The sequence below is a fragment of the Aquarana catesbeiana genome, linkage group LG04 (assembly GCF_042186555.1).
Source record: "Aquarana catesbeiana isolate 2022-GZ linkage group LG04, ASM4218655v1, whole genome shotgun sequence".
Lineage (NCBI taxonomy): Eukaryota > Metazoa > Chordata > Amphibia > Anura > Ranidae > Aquarana > Aquarana catesbeiana.
The window spans coordinates 85,493,812-85,514,285 of NC_133327.1; the positions used below are offsets into that span (position 1 = coordinate 85,493,812).

General features: G+C 41.4%; 1 protein-coding gene across 2 annotated transcripts in view; it reads left to right on the forward strand.

The window, feature by feature from the left end:
* NBAS (NBAS subunit of NRZ tethering complex) overlaps nt 1-20,474 on the forward strand; it is a 1,128,646-nt gene that overhangs the window by 340,980 nt on the left and 767,192 nt on the right. For both annotated transcript variants that reach the window (XM_073625355.1, XM_073625357.1), the window contains exons 22-23: nt 2,631-2,714; nt 19,300-19,453. In XM_073625355.1, coding sequence (XP_073481456.1) covers nt 2,631-2,714; nt 19,300-19,453 — 238 coding nt within the window. The remainder of the gene's footprint in view (nt 1-2,630; nt 2,715-19,299; nt 19,454-20,474) is intronic.

Consider the following 20,474-nt stretch of genomic DNA (forward strand, 5'->3'; position numbering starts at 1 on the left):
CTGAAAGCAGAGAATGATCCCCTCCCTTCGAAGACTGGGCCACAGGGCAGTATTCCAACATAATGACCCCAAACACACCTCCAAGACGACCACTGCCTTGCTAAAGAAGCTGAGGGTAAAGGTGATGGACTGGCCAAGCATGTTTCCAGACCTAAACCCTATTGAACATCTGTGGGGCATCCTCAAATGGAAGGTGGAGGAGGGCAAGGTCTCTAACATCCACCAGCTCTGCGATGTCATCATGGAGGAGTGGAAGAGGACTCCAGTGGCAACCTGTGAAGCTCTGGTGAATTCCATACCCAAGAGGGTTAAGGCAGTGCTGTAAAATAATGGTGGCTACACAAAATATTGACACTTTGGGCCCAATTTGGACATTTTCACTTAGGGGTGTACTCACTTTTGTTGCCAGTGGTTTAGACATTAATGGCTGTGTGTTTAGTTATTTTGAGGGGACAACAAATTTACACTGTTATATAAGCTGTACACTCACTACTTTACATTGTAGCAAAGTGTCATTTCTTTAGTGTTGTCACATGAAAAGATATAATACAATATTTAAGTAACTTTTGTGAGATACATATGTGTGTATGTATATGTATGTATGTGTGTGTGTATATATAATATATATATATTATAATTTATCACATTGTTCAGTATGTTCTACATTAGCAGCAACAGCCAGCTGTGCTGCAGTGTCAGGGGAAAGTAAATGTTAATTGCATGTGTAGAAAACAATCATTTAGCTGAGGTGTAAACGGCTGGATACACATTTGGCCTTTTAAAAGAGCATTGCGTGCAATTTGAACGTTCTATTTCTGAAGGTGCGCCATTTACCGGTATGATCTGTATTTAGATTCCACCTTTGATTAGCATATGATAATATATCTTGTTATGCTTGAAAAACAGCTTCAAGCAATTGTCAAACCTTTTAGGTTAGAAGAATCTGACAGATGTCTGTTATGTGTTGAAAGTTAGAAGTGGCCATTTTTTTTTTTTTTTTTGCGACATTTAGGAACGAGACATAAACACATTTCCCATAGCAGCCAGATTCTATCTGTCATTTCTTCATCAGAGCACATGTTCAGCACCTTGGCTTTCATTTATTCTTTATAGACAATTTGACATGTTCTGTATATTCAAATTGGTATAGTGGAATACTTAAAGCAGAGCTAAACCCCCAAAAATACTCACCTCCACCTTCCAGCAATGCAGCGGTTACATCCCTGCCATCTTCTCCCTGGACACTTCCAGGTACTGGGTTTTCTGCCTCTTGATTGGCCAGTGGGGGAATGACATCATCCCAAGAATGTGCACGGGAGTCAGTAATTCTGGCATAGCTGGAGTGTGCCAGGAATACATGCTAAACTGCATATTCACAGCTAAGTAAACCTTCAGTAGAAGACTTCAAGCAGGCAGGTAAGTGCTATTGCAGAATAGATGTAGCATGTCTGTTCTGCAATAAATAGCTGCCTGGTCTGAGTTTTTTAATACCTACGTTTAGTTCCACTTTAAATTACTTTCTTTACAAGCAGTGGAAGGCCTCTCATTTGTGGAGCGGTAAGATTATACTCTACTTCTTTTTAACTATATTTACTTGTTTTGTTAAAGTGTACCTGTCATATAACGGTCACAGCTCTCCAAAAAGTGATACTTAAAGTGGTTGTAAACTTCAGACTGTGTAACACAAGCTCTCTGCTCCCTGTTTTCTGAAAGCTTAGACAAGCTTTATGTGCTGCTGTCCAAAGATGTCTCAGTCATGCCTTCATCCAGAGTGTTGGGTTTCTAATACAGGAAGTGTGTTACTGGCCAGATCAAAGCAGAGGGAAAAATAACTTAAAAAAGTAAACTAATGCAGCCACCACATCTAATGATTGGTAAGCTGCAATATAATACATTTTGTTTTTGGATTTATTGCTACTTTAAAGTGGTAGTAAACTCCCATTGGACACTTGTACCTACAGGTAAGCTTACCTGTAGGTTCAAGGAATATCTCTTAAACATGCACTGTTTATGAGATATTCCGTGTGTCGGTAGCCGGGGACGTCACCGGAACATGCACCCTGAAGCAATGGCATACTTGTGCCATTTCTTTAGAGCTCTGTGCCGCAGGAGTGACATCATCGTGGCTTGGCCATTCAGGTGGCCAGAGCCCGCAAACCCGGAAGGAAGACCAAATGAAGATGGAAGCCCTGTCAGCGGTGACGGTGTGTTGCTGGAGGACTTTGTTTCAAGGTAAGTCTTTCATAATGTGACATTACCTTGCAGGGAGAAGATTATTTTTTTTTTTGTTAAGTTTACTACTGCTTTAAAGCACAAATCCTGCGAAAAAGTGCACAAAAATGTTAATCGGCTCCATATGGATTTATTTAAAAAAAAAAAATGGGTGATAACTCTTCCTTCTAAGTGTGTTGTTCAGTAGTGGGCCTGATTAAGAAAGACTTTCACGTGAAAGAGTTGGTTGTTCATATTTCATGGTTTTGACAGGTCTCCTTTAAATAGATGTATTTGTAAATATTTCTAAAATGGACTTTTCAATTGGGCTCACCTCTGCCCGCTTAACATGTTCAGTTGCAGCCTTGCCCCACCAGCATGTATTTTATTTCTTATCTTTCTCTGCATTTCTCTCCTAGCTTTGAAGACGGTGAGCTTAAGATTGTTGCATGGAATGAGCAGAAGCACCGTGACAGGGACTGGTGCGAGGAACCTCAGTGCAAGTAAGTCCAGCCTAAACCATAATTGAAAGGCACACATCAGCTGTATGCTCATACATATTTAAATGACTGTTTTTATGTTTTCCACTCAATATGTTAATACGTTTTAATAGAACAGCCGAGCCACATCAAAGAAAGCGGTGGAACATTAGCGGACTTTTAAAAAAAGAGGCTGATGTGTTAAATCCCCATCCTGTCCGCCGTCGCCCTTTGTTACTTTTACAGGACTAAATTGCTTTCCATTCTTCAGCACACCCAGCTTGACTCTCGATTGAATAAATAGAAGATCACACAGCTTCAGGGGGAATGACTACAAAACGCTTTTATTAAAAGGCATTCAATCACTTTCAAATCATGGCGGTGGAATTGTCTGTCCAAATAAAGGCCACCTGATGAAGAGTGTACGAGGGGAGATGATGGCAGCTGCAGCAGCCGATTGTGCCTGCATTTACCGGTGTACATGGTTGATAACATCATAAGAAGTTCTTGGCAGGCAAAGGTCAAGTGACTCCACCTTCTGCCAACTGATATAGCTTTTAATGCTTTTTCCGAAGGTGGAAATGCTATGTTAGCTTTCACAGGGCCATCTCTGGCAGTTTGAAAGATCTGCATGAAAGTGTTTTATGTGCTAATTGGAGTTTTTTTCCTAGAACAAAACTTCAAAGATATCAGAGGTAGGAGTAGAAGTATTTTTATATATGCAAACAGCCCAACTGTTACCTTCTGTCTATTACTTCTTAGTGCCATTTGATCAAAGAAAAGCTTCCCCTAAATCTGGTATTTTGTTACAGAATTTCCAATTTTGTCCAATTGCCACAGTTGTTACAAAGCCAGGAGAATTTGCAGTGCTGCTTCTTAAGATGAGGAGTGACCTCTTTTTTTTTAGATAGTCATGTGAAAAAAAAGTACACCTGATGGAAATTGTTGACTTTTTTTCACATATTTGAACAGGCAAATGTTAGATTTTCATTCAAGCAGTACCTACAAATAATAGTTATCTGCTTGAAAAACAACACAAGGAAATTTTTCAATCATTTATTGAACACAAATTCTAAATATATGTAATAATGTACTGTGAATAAAGTACATACACCCCTTAGCCCTAGACGCTGGTATTGCCCCCTTTATCGGTAATGACTATGGATTTTAAAAAACTTCCCACCGGTTTCTGACATTGAAATTTTAGACCACTTCTCTTCTCTTCTCTTCTTATGGAAAATTCCTTCAGTTGCAACATGTTTGTGAATTTCTTAGCATGAGCTTTCACTTTCAATACTCCCAACTATATTTCTAGGGGACTCAAGTCGAGACTTTGACTAGGCCATTCCACAACCCTCCATTTCTTCTTTTTTACACACTTCTTGGATTTGCTTGTGTGCTTTAGATCCTTGTTATGTAAAAAAGATCTGTTTCTGGTTCAACTTCAGCTTTTGGACAGATGGCCTTATAGAACCCAGAAGTTTACTTGATGACTGCAAGTCATGAGGCAGCAATACAACCCCAAACCATACTATTTTATTACTCCACGCTTCACTATGCATACCCTGTCATTTTTATGTATCATTTATTCAAGTATATCACAGTTATCTGGAGGAATTATTTGAATGAAGAGCTAATGTTTGCCTGTTAATATATGTTCTAAAAGCCAACATTTTCCATGCTGTACCAAGTTTTTTCACATGACTATAAACCCAATAACTACTATCTCATTTAAGTTTTTACACTGTCACAAAGTATGCAGTGGCAACATATGGTCCTTTTTCTGAAGCACAGGTCTTTGCTGATGTTTCTTAAACTAAATATATTAAAGGGTTTGTAAAGGGCAAAACCTTTTGTTACATTTTGGGTAGACTTGCGAATGGTTAAAACCTGTTCGGTTGTTTTGTGTTGCCTGTGTCCCTCTGGTAATATTTCCCTTCACTTTCTGTCCTAGAGACCCAACAGGAAATGAAAGGAAATCTCCCCAAAGTGAGGGGAATCCCCCCTCTTATAAAATTGACATTGGTACATTTGTACCATTTGAAAGAATTAACCTCTCCTCTAGCTGAACAATGAAGAAAGAAAAAGAACAATTTGGGACTTTAAGTGAGGCGGTGACCTGGTAAGGTCCAGTGGCTCCATGCCTGTCTAAATGTGAATGGTCCCACCACCCCTTTTCCCCATTCTCATGTAGCTGAACAATGATGACTCCCTTGATTATGAGTTTACTAAAACAGAGCTGTAAAGACAACTGGGAAGCAGTAGTTTGCCTGTTGATTTAGTTCAATATATTACTAAACTCACGCAATAAAATCTTACATGAGCTTTACGTTGTTAAACCCTTTTATATACTCAGTGAAGTAACTGACTTCAGGTGATATACAGAGATGAAACAAATTCTCCTACATAAGTTGTACCTTATTTTCAGTCTTCTCTTCTCTACATCCATTCAAAGTCCAGAATTTATACAGCTTGTCTGAGCATTCAGAAAGTAGAAGATAGGGAGCTGAAGTTACACTCTGCAGAGCTTAGTGAGGAGAGCTATTTAGAGGGAAATTGACATCCCCCCTCACTTCACACAGGAACAGAGCTGAGGCTGTCAGTCGCAGGCTGTGTGCTGGAGCTCCCTCCCCTGTCGCCTTTTTTCTCTTGGTGTCAGGAAAACTTTGTCAGACGTGCAGATAACAGAAGAATGAGTCAACAGACAGAAAATACACTTTACTATAGAGGAATATGCTTTGTCCATATATCATGTTGGAGGTTTAAAACTATTTTAATCCATTTTGCATTATATATACATTAAGATGTATACATTATTTTTATTACAGCAGATCTTCCGCTCTACCCCCCTTTTTCTTTGTTTTTAACTTCTGCTTACCTGATGTTGCGTTCTTCACAGTTCAGATACTCACCCACCCAGTGGATTCAGCGTTGTCTTGCTTAGATCCTCTTCTCAGCAGCCCCTTCTCAGTCCTGTGCCTCCATCTTATTGTGTGACATCATAGGGAGGCTGCCAGTTCCTCGTTGTTTAGCCATTGAGCCTCCCAATGATGCATCACTGGACCCACCCTCCTCTTCCAATGTCAGGGAAGGGTTGTGCCTCCTGGGATATGTGACGTGCATATCTCAGGAGGCACAATGAGTATAGAGTACGTCATTGGCCTAGGCGAGTGACGTGCATGGGGGTGTATAGGCAGAACCCTTTTACTGAAAAAAAAGGGAAATATAAAATAGTGCCTGATTTATGTAGCAGACAGGAGGAGGAATGGATAGGAGGAAACTTTATTTTCATGGTGAAGATCCACTTTAGAAGAATACTTGGTTCTCCTGCCATGAATATCCTTGTGCGGTCACTTCCTGTTATGGGGCGACAATTGTGTCCCAACTGTGCTGCTTCGTTTTCATCTTGTCACATGCATCCCTAGTGGCAATTGGTGGTCAGGCATGTTCCAAAACACAAAAAAAAACAAACAAATGTAATCCAGATAGGGTATTGATTTTGTTGAAGGTGGGCAGTGACACAGGCTACCGTAGCCCAGTCTACATGCTGGGTTTCCTTAGAGATGGAAAACATAAGCAATTGACCAAACCATGCTGTCCTACTCAAAACACATGGCTGTCTGAATGTATTTTTCAGGACAGCACCTGAGAGATCGTGACTCCTTCCACCGGACCACAGGAAACGCCTCCTTCCTCCTGATCTTTAAAGGGAGGCGCCTCCCTACCACACCTCAGTATTTGTGTTTCTTCCAGCCCGGAGGGAACACCTTTTGGGGGGGGGGAACTCTTGGGTGCTTGTCACGGACCTGGCCGGGACGGAGGCTGTTGGAGAGGACTGTATGCAGGCCTGTTGCCCACCGATTATGGGCCCTAGCATTTGGGGGAATGGTGCTCTCTGTGAGCTGTATGCCTGGGGACCCTGGGGTTGATGTTACTATGGATTCAGCTCCATGTCCCCCCAAAACACACAGACTCTGGAACCCTTTATATGCCATATTAGAATGATGACTGATTTATACCATTGGGACTCGTACTGTTAAATGCTAATGTCATCAACTCTGCTATAATGTGTTTAGTGTGGCTCTAAGAGTCTTTTCACCCATTGTTGTTTATGTTAATTGAGAGAGCTGATCACATTAGCCACCAGCCCTGGCTAATAGACGAATGGTCTAGGCTGAGGAGGGGGGAGATTGTTGTTTGTTGTTTGTATTGTTAATTGTATTAATGTGTGAAGCCCGGTGCCCACAAGACTGTCATCTGGTCTGGGTACATTTTGTAGTAAATTAGGTCATGTTAATTAGGTTAGCTTTGAGTCATCCCTGACATAAAAAGGTCTGTGAGATCTCAAAATAAAGGCAGTTCTGATGTACTCCAAGACTGGTGTTGTCTAGTTCTTGGGGTTCCTATAGCCAGATCCATTGGACTCGTGTTCCAGAACTTAGGAAGCGGTATATGACGGAAGCACTCAAGCGGAGTGTGGGGCGTTCCGTGACAGTGCTCCTGAGAGACAGGCTTCCTCTCCTGTTTTTTTCCTCCTTTTGTAAAGACCCCAGCCCTCTCGCCTTACCAGGGCTTTTGCAGCGGTAGGTTCGGGCTTCTCTTACCCCATAGGTGCTCGGGGAGAGCCGCAGACGGTCCGGTGACCCACTTCATTATCCTGGGAGCAGCGACATCATTTCCGGTGGCCGGATGCAGGGGGAGGAGGCAGGGCAGGAGCTGGCACCTCTTTCTGCTTCCTGTTCGGTGCAGTGGCACTATGAGAGTTCGGAAGCGGCGTGTAAAGCCACGAGCAGAGCGCTGCACACCCGCTATGGAAGAAGAGGTGTCTGCAGCAGTGGGTACAGGCACCAGCAAGACTCAGGTAGGGGGCAGTTAATTAAGTCTGCCCATTTCTTTTACCTGGGGTTTCCGGTCTTCCTTTTTTCTTTCCCCCTGGTGGCGGGTGCCTGTCTGGGCACTGGAGGTTGTGTTTTCTTTCCTAGTGCACCTTGTGGGTGGTCCGCAGGCAGAGATTAGGTCTACAAGGGTCCCCTGTTTTTTTTCCCTTTTTTCTTTGTTTCCTCTCTCAAGCCAAAAGCTCTGACCCCGGCAAAAAGAGATGTCACTCATGCAAAGCTAAGATGGGAGAGAATTGGAAAAAAGCCCTATGCAGTACTTGCATTGCTTCTTTAGTCAAAGAGGAATCTACTTCCGTTTGTGATGACTTGGTTGCCTCTGTAAAGAAGGAACTCTATGCCACGAATTCAAACATTCCGTGACTCATTCATTTGTCCGGCTGCTAGCCAGCCCTCCACATCAGAGTCTTCCCAGAGTTCACTTTCTGTCCCAGTGTTAGAGACTCTGTCTGAAGGTCCTTCTACCAGGGAAAAACAATCCCCTGCGCCTTCCAATGACGATTTGGAAGAGGAGAAGGGTGAAGGGGCTGAAGTGGCCCCCTCCAAGTTTAAACTATCCCTGGAAGAAGTTGATGGGCTTCTTAGAGCCATACATGTTACCTTTGGCCTAAGCGAAGAAAAAAGGAGCTGACACTGCATGACTGTATGTATGCGAGTCTAAGTGAGCCCAAGGGGTGAACATTTCCGGTGCATTCTGTCATTTCAGATTCCATAAAGAAGGAATGGCAAGAACCGGAGCTGAGAAGAGACGCTTTCCTTTTGGGGAAGACCCCTCTGCGGTATGGAACAATGTCCCCAAGCTCGACGCTGCCTTTTCCAGGTCTCGAAGTCCACTGAACTAGCCTTTGAAGACATGGGGATCCTAACGGATCCAATTGATAAGCGAATAAATCTTTTGCGCAAGAAATCTTGGCAATCGATCATGAGCAATTTAAAACCAGCCATGGCTACGACATGCGTGGAGACCACTAGAAACCTGGAATATTGGTTTAACCAGCTAAAAGCACATGTATTAGCAGATTCACCCAAACCAGAGATATTGGATTCTTTCACTACCTTGTCCTCCGCGGTAGCCTAAATGGCGGATGCTTCAGTCGAAGCTTTTAGAATGTCGGCTAGATCAGCAGCCTTAACAATTTCGGCATGAAGAGGATTGTGGCTGAAGACTTGGCGAGGCGATGCGGCATCGAAGAGCAAGCTCTGTGGGATTCCCTTTTTGGGTGACCTTCTCTTTGGTCCTAATCTAGATACCACCCTAGACTGGACAGCCGATAGGAAGAAGTCCTTTCCGGTAAAGAAGAAGAAACAACCCACAAAGTGCCTTTTTCGACCTCAAAGAGCTCAGGAGCAGGACAACAAATCCCAGAGGAGGATGACGAATTGGTCTGCGGAAAAAGCTAAAGGCAAGGGCGGATTCCTTTTCCATCATCCTCCTGCGGAAGCCGAAAAATCTCAATGACTCGACCCTGCGGGTGAGCGGAAGGCTGCAAAGTTTCTTTCCGCAGTGGTCAGGCATAACGTCAAATCAGTTCATTCTGACCACTCTTTCTCAAGGCTATGCAATAGAGTTTACAGAATCTCCCCCAAGAGGATTTCTTGTGATGAATACCCCAAAGGATACAGTAAAAGCCCTGTCCATGATGTCCTTGTTAAAGGAGCTGATGCAGCATGGTGTAGTGGTCCAAGTGCTACCAGGAGAATGGCAACAGGGATTTTATTCTTACATTTTCTTGGTAAAAAAAAAACAGGAAAAATTCTGGTTGATCCTCAACCTAAAACATCTGAATAAGTCCGTCAGGTACAGAAGGTTCAAGATGGACTCTATTTTTTCAGTCAGAAATCTACTGACCCCAGAATGTTACATGGCGTCGATAGACTTAAGGGATGCATATCTGCATGTCCCAATTTCACCCCAGTCCCAGAGGTATCCCAGATTGGCAGTAATTATGGAAGGCGTGATTCACCATCTACAGTTCAGGGCCCTACCGTTCGGTCTGTCATCCGCACCACAGATTTTCACCAAGGTGATGGCGAAAGCACTAGCTCCGCTTCGACTTCAGGGGATCGCAGTAATTCCCTACTTGGATGACAGTCTATTCTTCACTCCCTCAGGGGAGAGGTTACAACAAGACTTAAGCCTCGTACACACGATCAGATTTGCAGCCGGGAATTGTGTGATGACAGATTGTTTGCCTAAAATCCGACCGTTAGTACTCTCCATTAGACAATTGTCCAACTTTCGGCCAACAATTGTTGGATGACAGGCTAGTAAATTTTCAGCGGACAGCGGTCTGTTGTCAGATTGTCATCTCGTCTGTACACAAGTCCAAAGTACAAACACACATGCTTGGAATCGATGCTCACCAAACACGACATTAGCAGAAGGTGCCAAAAGGGTGGCGCTCAAGAGCTAAAATTCCACGTAGTACGTCACTACATTCGTCTGACACTCTGTTGGCCAACAATTTGAATGTGTATACGAGGCTTGGGTCCGAGCACACAACCATCTGGATTCTCTGGGATGGATTTTGAATCTCCAGAAGTCCTCCCTAGATCTGTCCCAGAAGGTTTGGTTTCTGGGCTATCAGATCAATTCGATAGAACAGAAGATTTTTCTCCCGCAAGAAAATGACAAGGTTCAGTGCACAGTTTCTTTGCTGCAGGCCAACCAACCGATAATGATAAGGCAGATAATTTTGGCTTTAGGGGTCCTGACCTCGACAATGCCGGTTAATCAGTGGGCAAGACTACACTTCAGGAGTCTACAAGCTTTTCTCCTAAGGTCATGGGATCACAGCCTAAGATCCCTGGACACGGAGGTGAAGCTTCTAGCCAAGGTGAAGAGGTCACTATGGTAGTGCAGGAATCAGGATATCCTATCAAGGGGCCTGGCTTGGGGCTTCCCAGTCGAAAGAAGACTGACAACAGACTCCAACTCTTGGGAATGGGGGCCCACCTAGAGGAAAATTTCACTCGGGGAAGTTGGCCCAAGAAGGAGGCAATAAAATCCTCAACTCAGAGAGAATTGAAGGCAATTGCTTTATCAATACCGATATTCGCTCAGCATCTCCACTATCACCACGTTCAAGTGTTGACAGACAATGCCACGGCTGTGGTTTATCTAAACAGACGGGGGCACAAGGAGCAAGTCCTTAAAAGCACTGGCAACGGAAATTATTTTGTGGGCAGAAAAGCATTTGCTATCCTTGTCGGCATTCCACCTAAAGGGGACCCTGAACAGAGTGGCGGATTTCCTAAGCAGGTAACCCATTCAGGAAGCTGAGTGGTCTCTGAATCAGGAGGTCTTCGCAACAATTTCCAGTATGCGGGGACAGCCAGAGGTGGACCTGTTCGCCTTGAACGTGAATGCACAGGTTCATCAGTTCTTTTCTCTGTATAATCTCGATGGGTCACTAGGGACAGATGTCCTGGTGCATCCATGGAAATTTCACTTTTGCTACACTTTCCCCCCATTGCAGTTAATCCCACTGATATTAAAGAAGATCCAGAAGAGCCTTGTTTCCATCTTGGAGTTTTTGCAAGATGGCGCTGATAAGGGACTAGCAGTCAGTACCTTAAAAGTACAGGTTGCTGCGCTAGCGGTTTTCTTAGAGAAATCTGTGGCCTTTGAACCGCTGGTAGTCAGATTTTTTTTTAGGGCTCTTGCAAGATCAAAACCAGCACCTATCAAAAATTTCCCTAAGTGGGACGTGTTGGTAGTCCTGCAATCCCTAGCAAGGAGTCCTTTTGAATCTCTGGAAGAAGTGTCACTCAAATGTCTCACTCCTAAGGCTGTGTTCCTGATCGCCATTACTTCAGCACGCAGGATCAGTGAGCTTCACGCTCTGTCAATTAGGGAACCTTACCTTTCAGTGTTTCTGGATAGAGTTATCCTTAGGACAGACCCAAAATTCTTACCTAAGGTAGTCTTGATGCATAATCGTTCACAAGACATTGTGCTCCCAACCTTCTGTTCTAACCCATCGGGGGAGAAGGAGACCTTTTTTCCATATGTTGGATGTCAAAACAATTTTGTTATGTTACCTAGAAATAACAAAGGACTTTAGACGTTCAGACTTGTTGTTATTTGTCCTTTTTTCGGGCATCAAGAAAGGCTGCCAGGCTTCTAAAGGATTAATAGCCAGATGGCTGAAATTATGCATCCTAGAAGCATACTCGCATGCAGGTTTTTCCCTGCCAGCTGTAATTCGTGCACATTCAACCAGAGCGCTTGCGGCCACTTGGGCAGAAAGAGCTGGTGCCACCCCTGAACAAATTTGCAAGACGGCAACTTGGTCAAGTTGTCGCACCTTTTCGCGACATTACAGACTGGGCCTTACATCTGCCAACGATCAGGAGTTTAGCAGGAAGGCTCTGCAGGCTGTTGTCCCATCCTAAGGGGGTAAGTCTCTGTTATCCTCTCAGGTGCTGCCCTGAAAGATGCTTTGGGAAAAATTTAAGTTGGACTTACCGGTAACTTGTTTTCCATAACTCTTTAAGGACAGCAACGACCCGCCCTATTAGTTTTTTTTTTTATGTACTACGCTGTGACTAACATATGTGTTTGTGTTCCAGCCACAGCCTGTGGTTCTCTTCTACAACTGAGGTGTGGTAGGGAGGTGCCTCCCTTTAAATATCTGGAGGAAGGAGGTGTTTCCTGTGGTCCGGTGGGAGGAGTCACGTTCTCTCAGGTGCTGTCCTGAAAGACTTATGGAAAACAAGTTGGTAAGTCTAACTTGAAATGTAGTGTTCATTTATGTCTGTTTCATGTGGATGTAAAGGCTGGAATGAGTTTCCACACTTCTCTTCTGTACAGGTTATACACAATATCTCAGTTTCCACCTAAAAAGACAAGGACACTCTATAAAGACTTACTCAATGTAGATAGCAAACATCTGCTGCTTCCACTGCACATCTTGGAAGATGCTGAGGGCTTTGTCCCTCCTAATGATCGGCATAAATATTCAAACTAAAGATTTTCCACTCGTGTTGTATGTTTCAGTGGATGCCTGCCACTTGGCTAATGATATGCCCTGCATTCTCTATAGAAACAGAAAAAGTGTTCAGTGTTTGATTAAAGCTAATAATAAAGAAAATCTACTTGGCTTTCTTTCTCTGGCATGTATAATGTAGCCAGAAAAGATGCAAGTGCTGTTGTTTTGTTTAAAATAATACTTTGCCTCTACTTATGCTGGCATACACTTTCCCATTAGGCAGTTTATTTACTGTCACTCTACCATTTTAATTTATTTAGTAACATTCTGTCAGCAGGACAAACATGGACTTAGAAATGGCATTCATAGCTTATAAATAGTTTCTGCAACATTTTACACACTTCAGCAGGCCATAGATGATGCAGTTTTCTTGCCTGCAACCACAGGCTGCAGGAAAGCACATTGCTCAATTCCCCCATCAACACAGTCATTGTTGATGGGAGAATCCCTCCCATGGAGCTATTGTTTTCCCCCGGCAGAGGTTGTGGGGAGCCATCCCTGCCAGAAGAACACTGTGAATATTGCTGCGGGCTATAGCCACTGTCGATAATTGCATGTAAAAATCCGACACGCTGGCTGTCTTGGGCACAATCAGCCTACCCATAGATGGTTTAAACCTTGGCCCATCCCTGCTGAACTGGCCGATATTCAAACCTTTGAGCGGCTTAAGTAGTATTGAAAATTGTGGAGAGATGCTCATTCATCACACTTTTTATATAGCTACCCTTCAATATTCGGTAAGATTTAAAAAGAATGATGAAAAGCAGGGCATCACTCATGGTGGAGTGGATCTAGCATTACATTTTTACACTTTTCAACTGAATCAACAGAGCAGTGCATAGCAATAATGCCATATTTATTTTTTAGTTTGAGAAAATAATGGCCTCTTTCTTTCCATGAAAAAAAGCTGCTTCAGGGCTCCTATCCTAGATATTATAAGTGACATGATCTCTGCTTTACAATTATTACTAACATTACTGACAAAGTCTTCTGTTTTTAATCAGGAGTGAGATAAGTGAACAAAAAAGGTTGCCCCATTTGCTTAAACACAAACCTTGATATTCATAAAGACTGGTGCAGAGTTTGCAAAAGCATCTCTAATGCTTTCTAAATGTAGGTTAGCATGCGCTAGATTCCTACACCTGTCCAGAATTTGTACCTGGATTTGGCACATGCTGCATCACTTTTACAATGCACACAAGACACTTCTGTAAAATCTGTCTGTGCTAGTTTCTCCCTCTGTACACCAAAAGAGAGTTGGTTTTAATTAGCTCCACTTTTGAAAGACACAAACAGTTGGCATTTTATTTTGAATTTGGCACATTTATTGCAACAAATTGTAAAAGTGGTGCATTTTAGAACTACCTGAATTTGGTGCACGAGACACTGTGAGGGCCAAAAGTGTCGCAGATGCTTAATGAATTTAGCACAATATGATAACAAGAGAGATTAACGCCAGAAAAGTGACGCAGAAGTTTTATTGAATTCTCCACCAAAGAAGTTTTTAATACATTTAACACAGTGATAAAATTACTTACATCAGTTTGGTAATACTCCTTTCTGTTCATCCACATCATCATTGGCTTTTGCAGCTGTTTGAAGGTCATTATTATTATCCATAATGCTATTTCCCGTGAAACATTTTTGCCTCCCCAAATATGAATACCACAATCTTTTAAGTCCACTTTCCCCAATAATAAGTACTACTGGGTGCCCTACAATCTTTTCTGGTCTTTAGTGAAAATGTCACCAGTAGGAAGATACTAGTGAAGAAATCTCAATTCCCACAGTTGTATCACTGATAACCTTATTTTTGTATCCTTGGGTTTAGATATGCTTAGTTGTTTTTGTTTTTTTTATCATGTGAGAAAACTACTACTTAGAAAAAAAAAATATATTCAGTAGAAAAAAAAAAATGGACGAGTGTGTTAATTGGTAACTTACTTTGCCTTGTTTCATTGTGAAGAACAATTCGGTTATATTCTTTTCAGGCATTTCTATAAAAAAGTGTTGCGCAATTTCTTGTTTTTGTAAAAGGTAGCACTGGCCACAGAGAGTGTTATATTCTCCAGAAACAATACCTGCACTGAAAATCTATACTACATCCTGTAATCATTAATGGATACATGGCCTTGAGGACTTGTCCAGCAGCCTTGCATTCCCTTCTCTGTGCAGATAATATCAAATGGTGCACATAGAATAAGAATTACCAGACACCTTGGCTTCCTACAAGGACAAAGAATTTATGGAAATATCATACAGGAAAAGCACCTTAAAATAGAACCTAGGAAAGACTAAGCATTTGATTTCCATTATATTCCAAAACTGGAATATCCTTGGAGCTGCAAGGAATAATAAATATTGAAGGGAATTTCATTTTTTTTCTTGAAAATGTATCTTGTCGAAGGTTGTGTTTATAGCTATACTTTACTATTTTCATGGAAACCTTTCAATGTAGTAACAGCTGAACTGCTGTACCAGTCTTTAAAGCGGTTGTATGCCTGTAAAAAAAACCCGAAAAAACCCCCAAACCTGTAAGGCAACGGCATAATCGGCTAGTATGCACTGCATACTAACTCATTGTAAAATACTTACCTTAGAACGAATCGCCGGCATCGCCTCCTGGTCACCGCTGAGGGAGCTGACATGTTCCCTCTGCATTTCTTCCGGGTTCGCTCTGAGTGGCCGGAGCATGCGCTCGAGAGTTTTCTTTCCGGCAAGGAGCTATGATTTTCCAGCACCATCCGCCGGACCTTCAGAGCGCATTTGCAGTTGATGTCAGCGGCTGCATGCAAGGTGAATATCTTTTAAACCGTACAGGTTTAGAAGATATTCACTTTACCTACAGGTAAGCTTCATAGGCTTACCTGTAGGTAAAAATGTCAAAGCGGGGTATACAACCGCTTGCCGACCAGCCGATGCAGTTATACTGCGGCAACATGGCTCGGCTGCGCGAATCGCCGTCATGTTAAGTCGGTTCCCTTTCTGTCCACACCTGCTCACCCAGAGAGCTGATGCGAGTGGCCGGTGGTCGCAATCACCGCCAGGCTCTCGTGATCGCTCGGGGCACACGGAGAACCGGGATCTGTGTGTGTGTTAGCACACAGTTTCCGGTTCTCTGAGGGGAGAAGTGACAGATCGTCTGTTCATACAGAGCATGAACAGCGATCTATCTCTTCCCCTATCCGGTCCACTCCCCCTTCAGTTAGAACACACACTAGGGAACACAACCCCTTGATCTCCCCCTAGTGTTAACCCCTTCCCTGCCAGTTACAGTAATCAATGCATTTTTATAGCACTGATCGCTGTATAAATGTCAGTGGTCCCAAATATGTGTCAAAATTGTCCGACGTGTCGGTCATAATGTCGCAGTCCTGATAAAAATTGCAGATCGCCGCCATTACTAGTAAAAAAAAAAAAAATATATAAAAATGCCATAAAACTATCCCCTGTTTTGAAGACGCTGTAACTTTTGCGCAAACCAATCAGTATACGCTTATTGCATTTTTTTTTTTTTTTTTTTTACCAAAAATATGTAGAATACATATCGGCCTAAACTGAGGAAAAAAATAGTTTTTTTATATATTTTTGTGGGATATTTATTATAGCAAAAATTAAAAAATAATGCGTTTTTTTCAAAATTGTTGCTCTTTTTTAGTTTATAGCGCAAAAAATGAAAACCGCAGAGGTGATCAAATACCACCAAAAGAAAGCTCTATTTGTGGGAAAAAAAGGACGTCAGTTTTGTTTGGGTTCAACATCGCACAACCTCGCAATTGTCAGTTAAAGCGACGCAGTGCCGAATCGCAAAAAGTGCTCTGGTCAGAAAGGGGGTAAAATCTTCCGGGGCTGAAGCGGTTAATGTGCTAAAATAACCAGTGTGAACAGTGACATACAAGGGGGCACAGAAAGACCCACTGGGACCATTTGTAACAAATTAGTTGTTTTTTTGAAAAGATGCGCATTTTTTGAGGAACAACGTTTAAAAGTTATAGTACAGTTATAGTTAATAAGAAATGTTCTGAAAAATACGTGTGTATAATTTATAAGTTAATACTGCGCTGCCAAACGCTTAATGATATCAATTTTTAACCGTGTATTTATAGAGCTGCTGCTACCACCTAACTGTGTTCCCACGTGTGTTTAGCGATACGTTAAAATGTGCTGCTCCTGTCAACAAATAAATTCTGAAAGTGGCACAAATTGTAGTTGTGTATTTTTATACACTATATAAACCAATGAACAATTCCATACATAAATCACCATTACACGTGATGCATAGAAATATTCTGTGACATATATAATATACTGTAAATAAGCAATTAAACTGTGCATAAATCACCATTCCACATGATGCATAATAAATATTCTGTGAAATTAATAATAATAAAAAAAATTAAACTGTGCATAAATAAAAACATCCAACATTCAAAGTACTGTGTAGACGTGCCAAAATCCATTTAGTATACACCATCCAGTAATGTCTTCATTAGACACAAGTTCATAAAGCACCAGTTCCAACTTGGCATGCATTTCACTAACGTGCTATTGTGCCACTGCTTCAGTGCTCCCACTGTTTGTGAAATTCCTGCTCACCTTAGTTATGTATGAAACATTTTTTCAAGCACTTTATAGTGATTTATCCTTGCAAATCTACCATCCGGTGTTTGTAGCTACTTTGTGTGTAGGGTCCTTTTAAAGCAGTGGTCATCAACCCTGTCCTCAGGCCCACTAACAGGCCAGGTTTTATGTATTACCTTGAGGAGATGCAGACTAGAATACTGTAATCACTGAACAGCAAATGATATCACCAGTGATGTATTTCAGTTATCTTGCAAACTTGGCCTATTAGTGGGCCCTGAGGAACCGGGTTGATGACCGCTGCTTTAAAGGTCATGACATCACAGCCTACATTCAGACTTAATGATCAGATATATATAAATGGAAAATAGTCATAGCATAATACTGCTTAAAATACCCAGCTTTTTTAATAAAAAACATACTCACAATCAATCAGTTATGTAGGGCAGTAATAGGCAAGTGAAAGGGACAGAGAATCACCGTTCATACTCTACTTTCGGTTTCACTCTGACTGGAAGTGTTGTCACCTAGCTCCGCCCAATGTGTTGTGTCACAAATCAAGTGACTTCTTCAGAGTAAAGACACCCATTTTTACAAAATCGTTTTAATAAGGTAGCAGTTATAGGTAATAAGAAATATTCAGAAAAAATACATAAATAAAATACCCATACTTCTGAACACTCTAATAGCCCTTTTTATTGAATCTATTTTGTTTTTTGATTCCTTCACCATACCAGATTGTACCTCCTTTTGCATTTCATGGTCCTGGTAAAAGAAGTAGCTGCAGGAGAATGACATTTTAAAGTAAAATAGCAAGGCAAATAGTTTTCCAATTTATAAATGGAAATCCTCCTTTAAAAGAATCGCGACACCATAATTTCATTGTTTAAAGTGTGTAGTTCATTGTTTAAAGTGTGTTTTTATCGTAAAAAAATTCAAGATGTTTGGAGACAGAAGTCTAGTTACTTGGTTCCAGAATATTTTAATATTGTGAAACCTTAGAACCAGTTGGGATAAGTCTAAGTTCTTTAACTGTTGATATACAGTAAATATCTGAATAACCATTATAATAGATGGTTTTCTAGCAGATGACTTTCACTTGAAATTGATATTTTGCTTGTTATCTTTTTTTTTTTTTTTTAATTTAAAATAAAAGGTAAAAATATCTTGTGGTTGGTGTGATTTATTTTTTTTTCATTTCTTTATTGTATTTAAACAATAATTCTATTCAGAGCTGCTTCCTTGTGTAGAAACAATCCATCAAATTTACACTTTTAGCAAAATAAAGTAAGTAAGTAAATTTGTAAATTTAAGAGCTTGCAACATTCTTGAATGAATAACATTAAAAAAGCCAATTATTTAAAAGTAAACATTCTGGTATAGCAAGTTGCTGGTGGGCGGTTTCAGCAGGGCAATACTTTTTAAGTTGTCTCTGCAAGAAGTGTACAGCGTTCCCCAATGTACCAGGCCACCAACACATTTCATTGATAGTGGATTACACCTAAACTGTCCTAAAGCTGTTTAAAGCTGACTGTACGATCGCCATACAAACTTCTTTTTATTTTCCAAAACTATGTCCTGCCAGGCACTGCCTTAACAATTTATTTGATTTGTATCGATTTAAGCAGCTCCTTTAACTGCATACAATATATGGACCCCATGACCATAATGACTATACATTCTAGATGGGCATCCAAAACCAGGAACATTAATATGGGAAGACCTTCCACATTTTTTGGCAGTAAGTGGGAATTTGTACTGATACAGATGCTATCAGGACCAGGTACTGATGTTGAACATGAAAACCTGGCTTTTGATCAGTGATTCATTTCATTCCAAAAGGTGTTCAATAGGATTGATGTAATGGCTCGGGGCAGGCCACTTGAGTTCTTGCACACAACACTTCAAACCATTTCTTTATGGGCCTTCTGTTTTTGCACCAAATTCAAGAATTTGGAAGGGTGTTGTTCTTAGTATATGTAAAGCATAGTTGTACACCAAGATTGCTGTTTAAGTTATTCTAGGCTAGAGACTGATATACTGTGCTTTGTATTTTCTGTAAAGAACTGAAGAATTTATCAGCCCTATATAAATTAGTAAATTTAATATCTGAACTTATATTGTTTCTTTTCATCTCAGGTTAAAGGTGGAGCCCAGTTTACCAGATTTTGCTGAATTTCTATATGATGAACAGCCTGAATTACTAGTTTACAGAACAGACAACTTAATAATCGATATAGTGAAAAACTGGTACTGGAATCGAGCGGAGGAGATTGAAAATTATTCCAGACAAGTAAGCATGCTGTCTATAAAGTGTGTTTTTTTTATGTGGGGTAAGATACCGCTGAACCCAGTGCTTCAGATGTGGATGTGGCTGTGTATGGCCTCAGCCAGCGCTGCTACAGCCACTCCCCCTGACAGGTTTTGCCCCGCCTACTGGGGCTTGGTAACAAAGGTCTGCTCCAAGTCTACACATGATCACAGTGACTTTTTTTTTGTCATAAATATTTTAAATACTGGTCTGGTATAACAACAAAAAAGTGCCTGAACTTTGTGTCCATGAAACTCCTTCACATTCTGAATATTCCTGAAACGTGAAACTATCAGAACTGTAGAAGGTAGAGGACTACATGCAATGATTTATGCTACTTACTGTATTCCTGTCTCATTTTATGTATTTTTCAAGTGTAGTCATTTGCATAGACTTAATTTCACAACAGTTCTGTCCAGTTGGAGCCTAAAGTCTAAGCCCTCCTCCTCCTCCACACTACACTAGCAGAGCCACTATGGGAGAAATACAGCCTGCCACAGTATTTTTGGGTTTGGGAAACTGGAGCTCCCAGAGAAAGCCTTCACAAACACAGAATAAACCTGGAATATCTCTGTTTATAGAGGTCTGGTGGAAATTGAAGCCATAAATCCAATTCTGTAAATAAAAAGAATCTGCTTTCTATTGAGCCACTACACCATGCTTTGCTGTAAACCTTGTAATAATCCACTGCTCTTGGAAATATACTAAAAACAGTATCTTCTGATTAGAGTACAGTGACTTCTCATGCTGGAGGACCCATCCACGACCCATCTTCATCAGTGTTCTGGTTGAGGGAAGATGGTCTCCCCCCCCCCCCCCCCCAATTGCTGTATCTTTTCTCAACTGGAAAACAGTAAACCCCCATTGATTTGTATATATATATTTTGCCGATTATAGGATTGTGACCCCCCCATTGCTGTATCTTTTCTCTAAGAACAGTGACTTGCTTTATCTTGCCTCCCCATTGTTGATCTACTCCCTTTCTCCATCTTTTCCCTGCAGA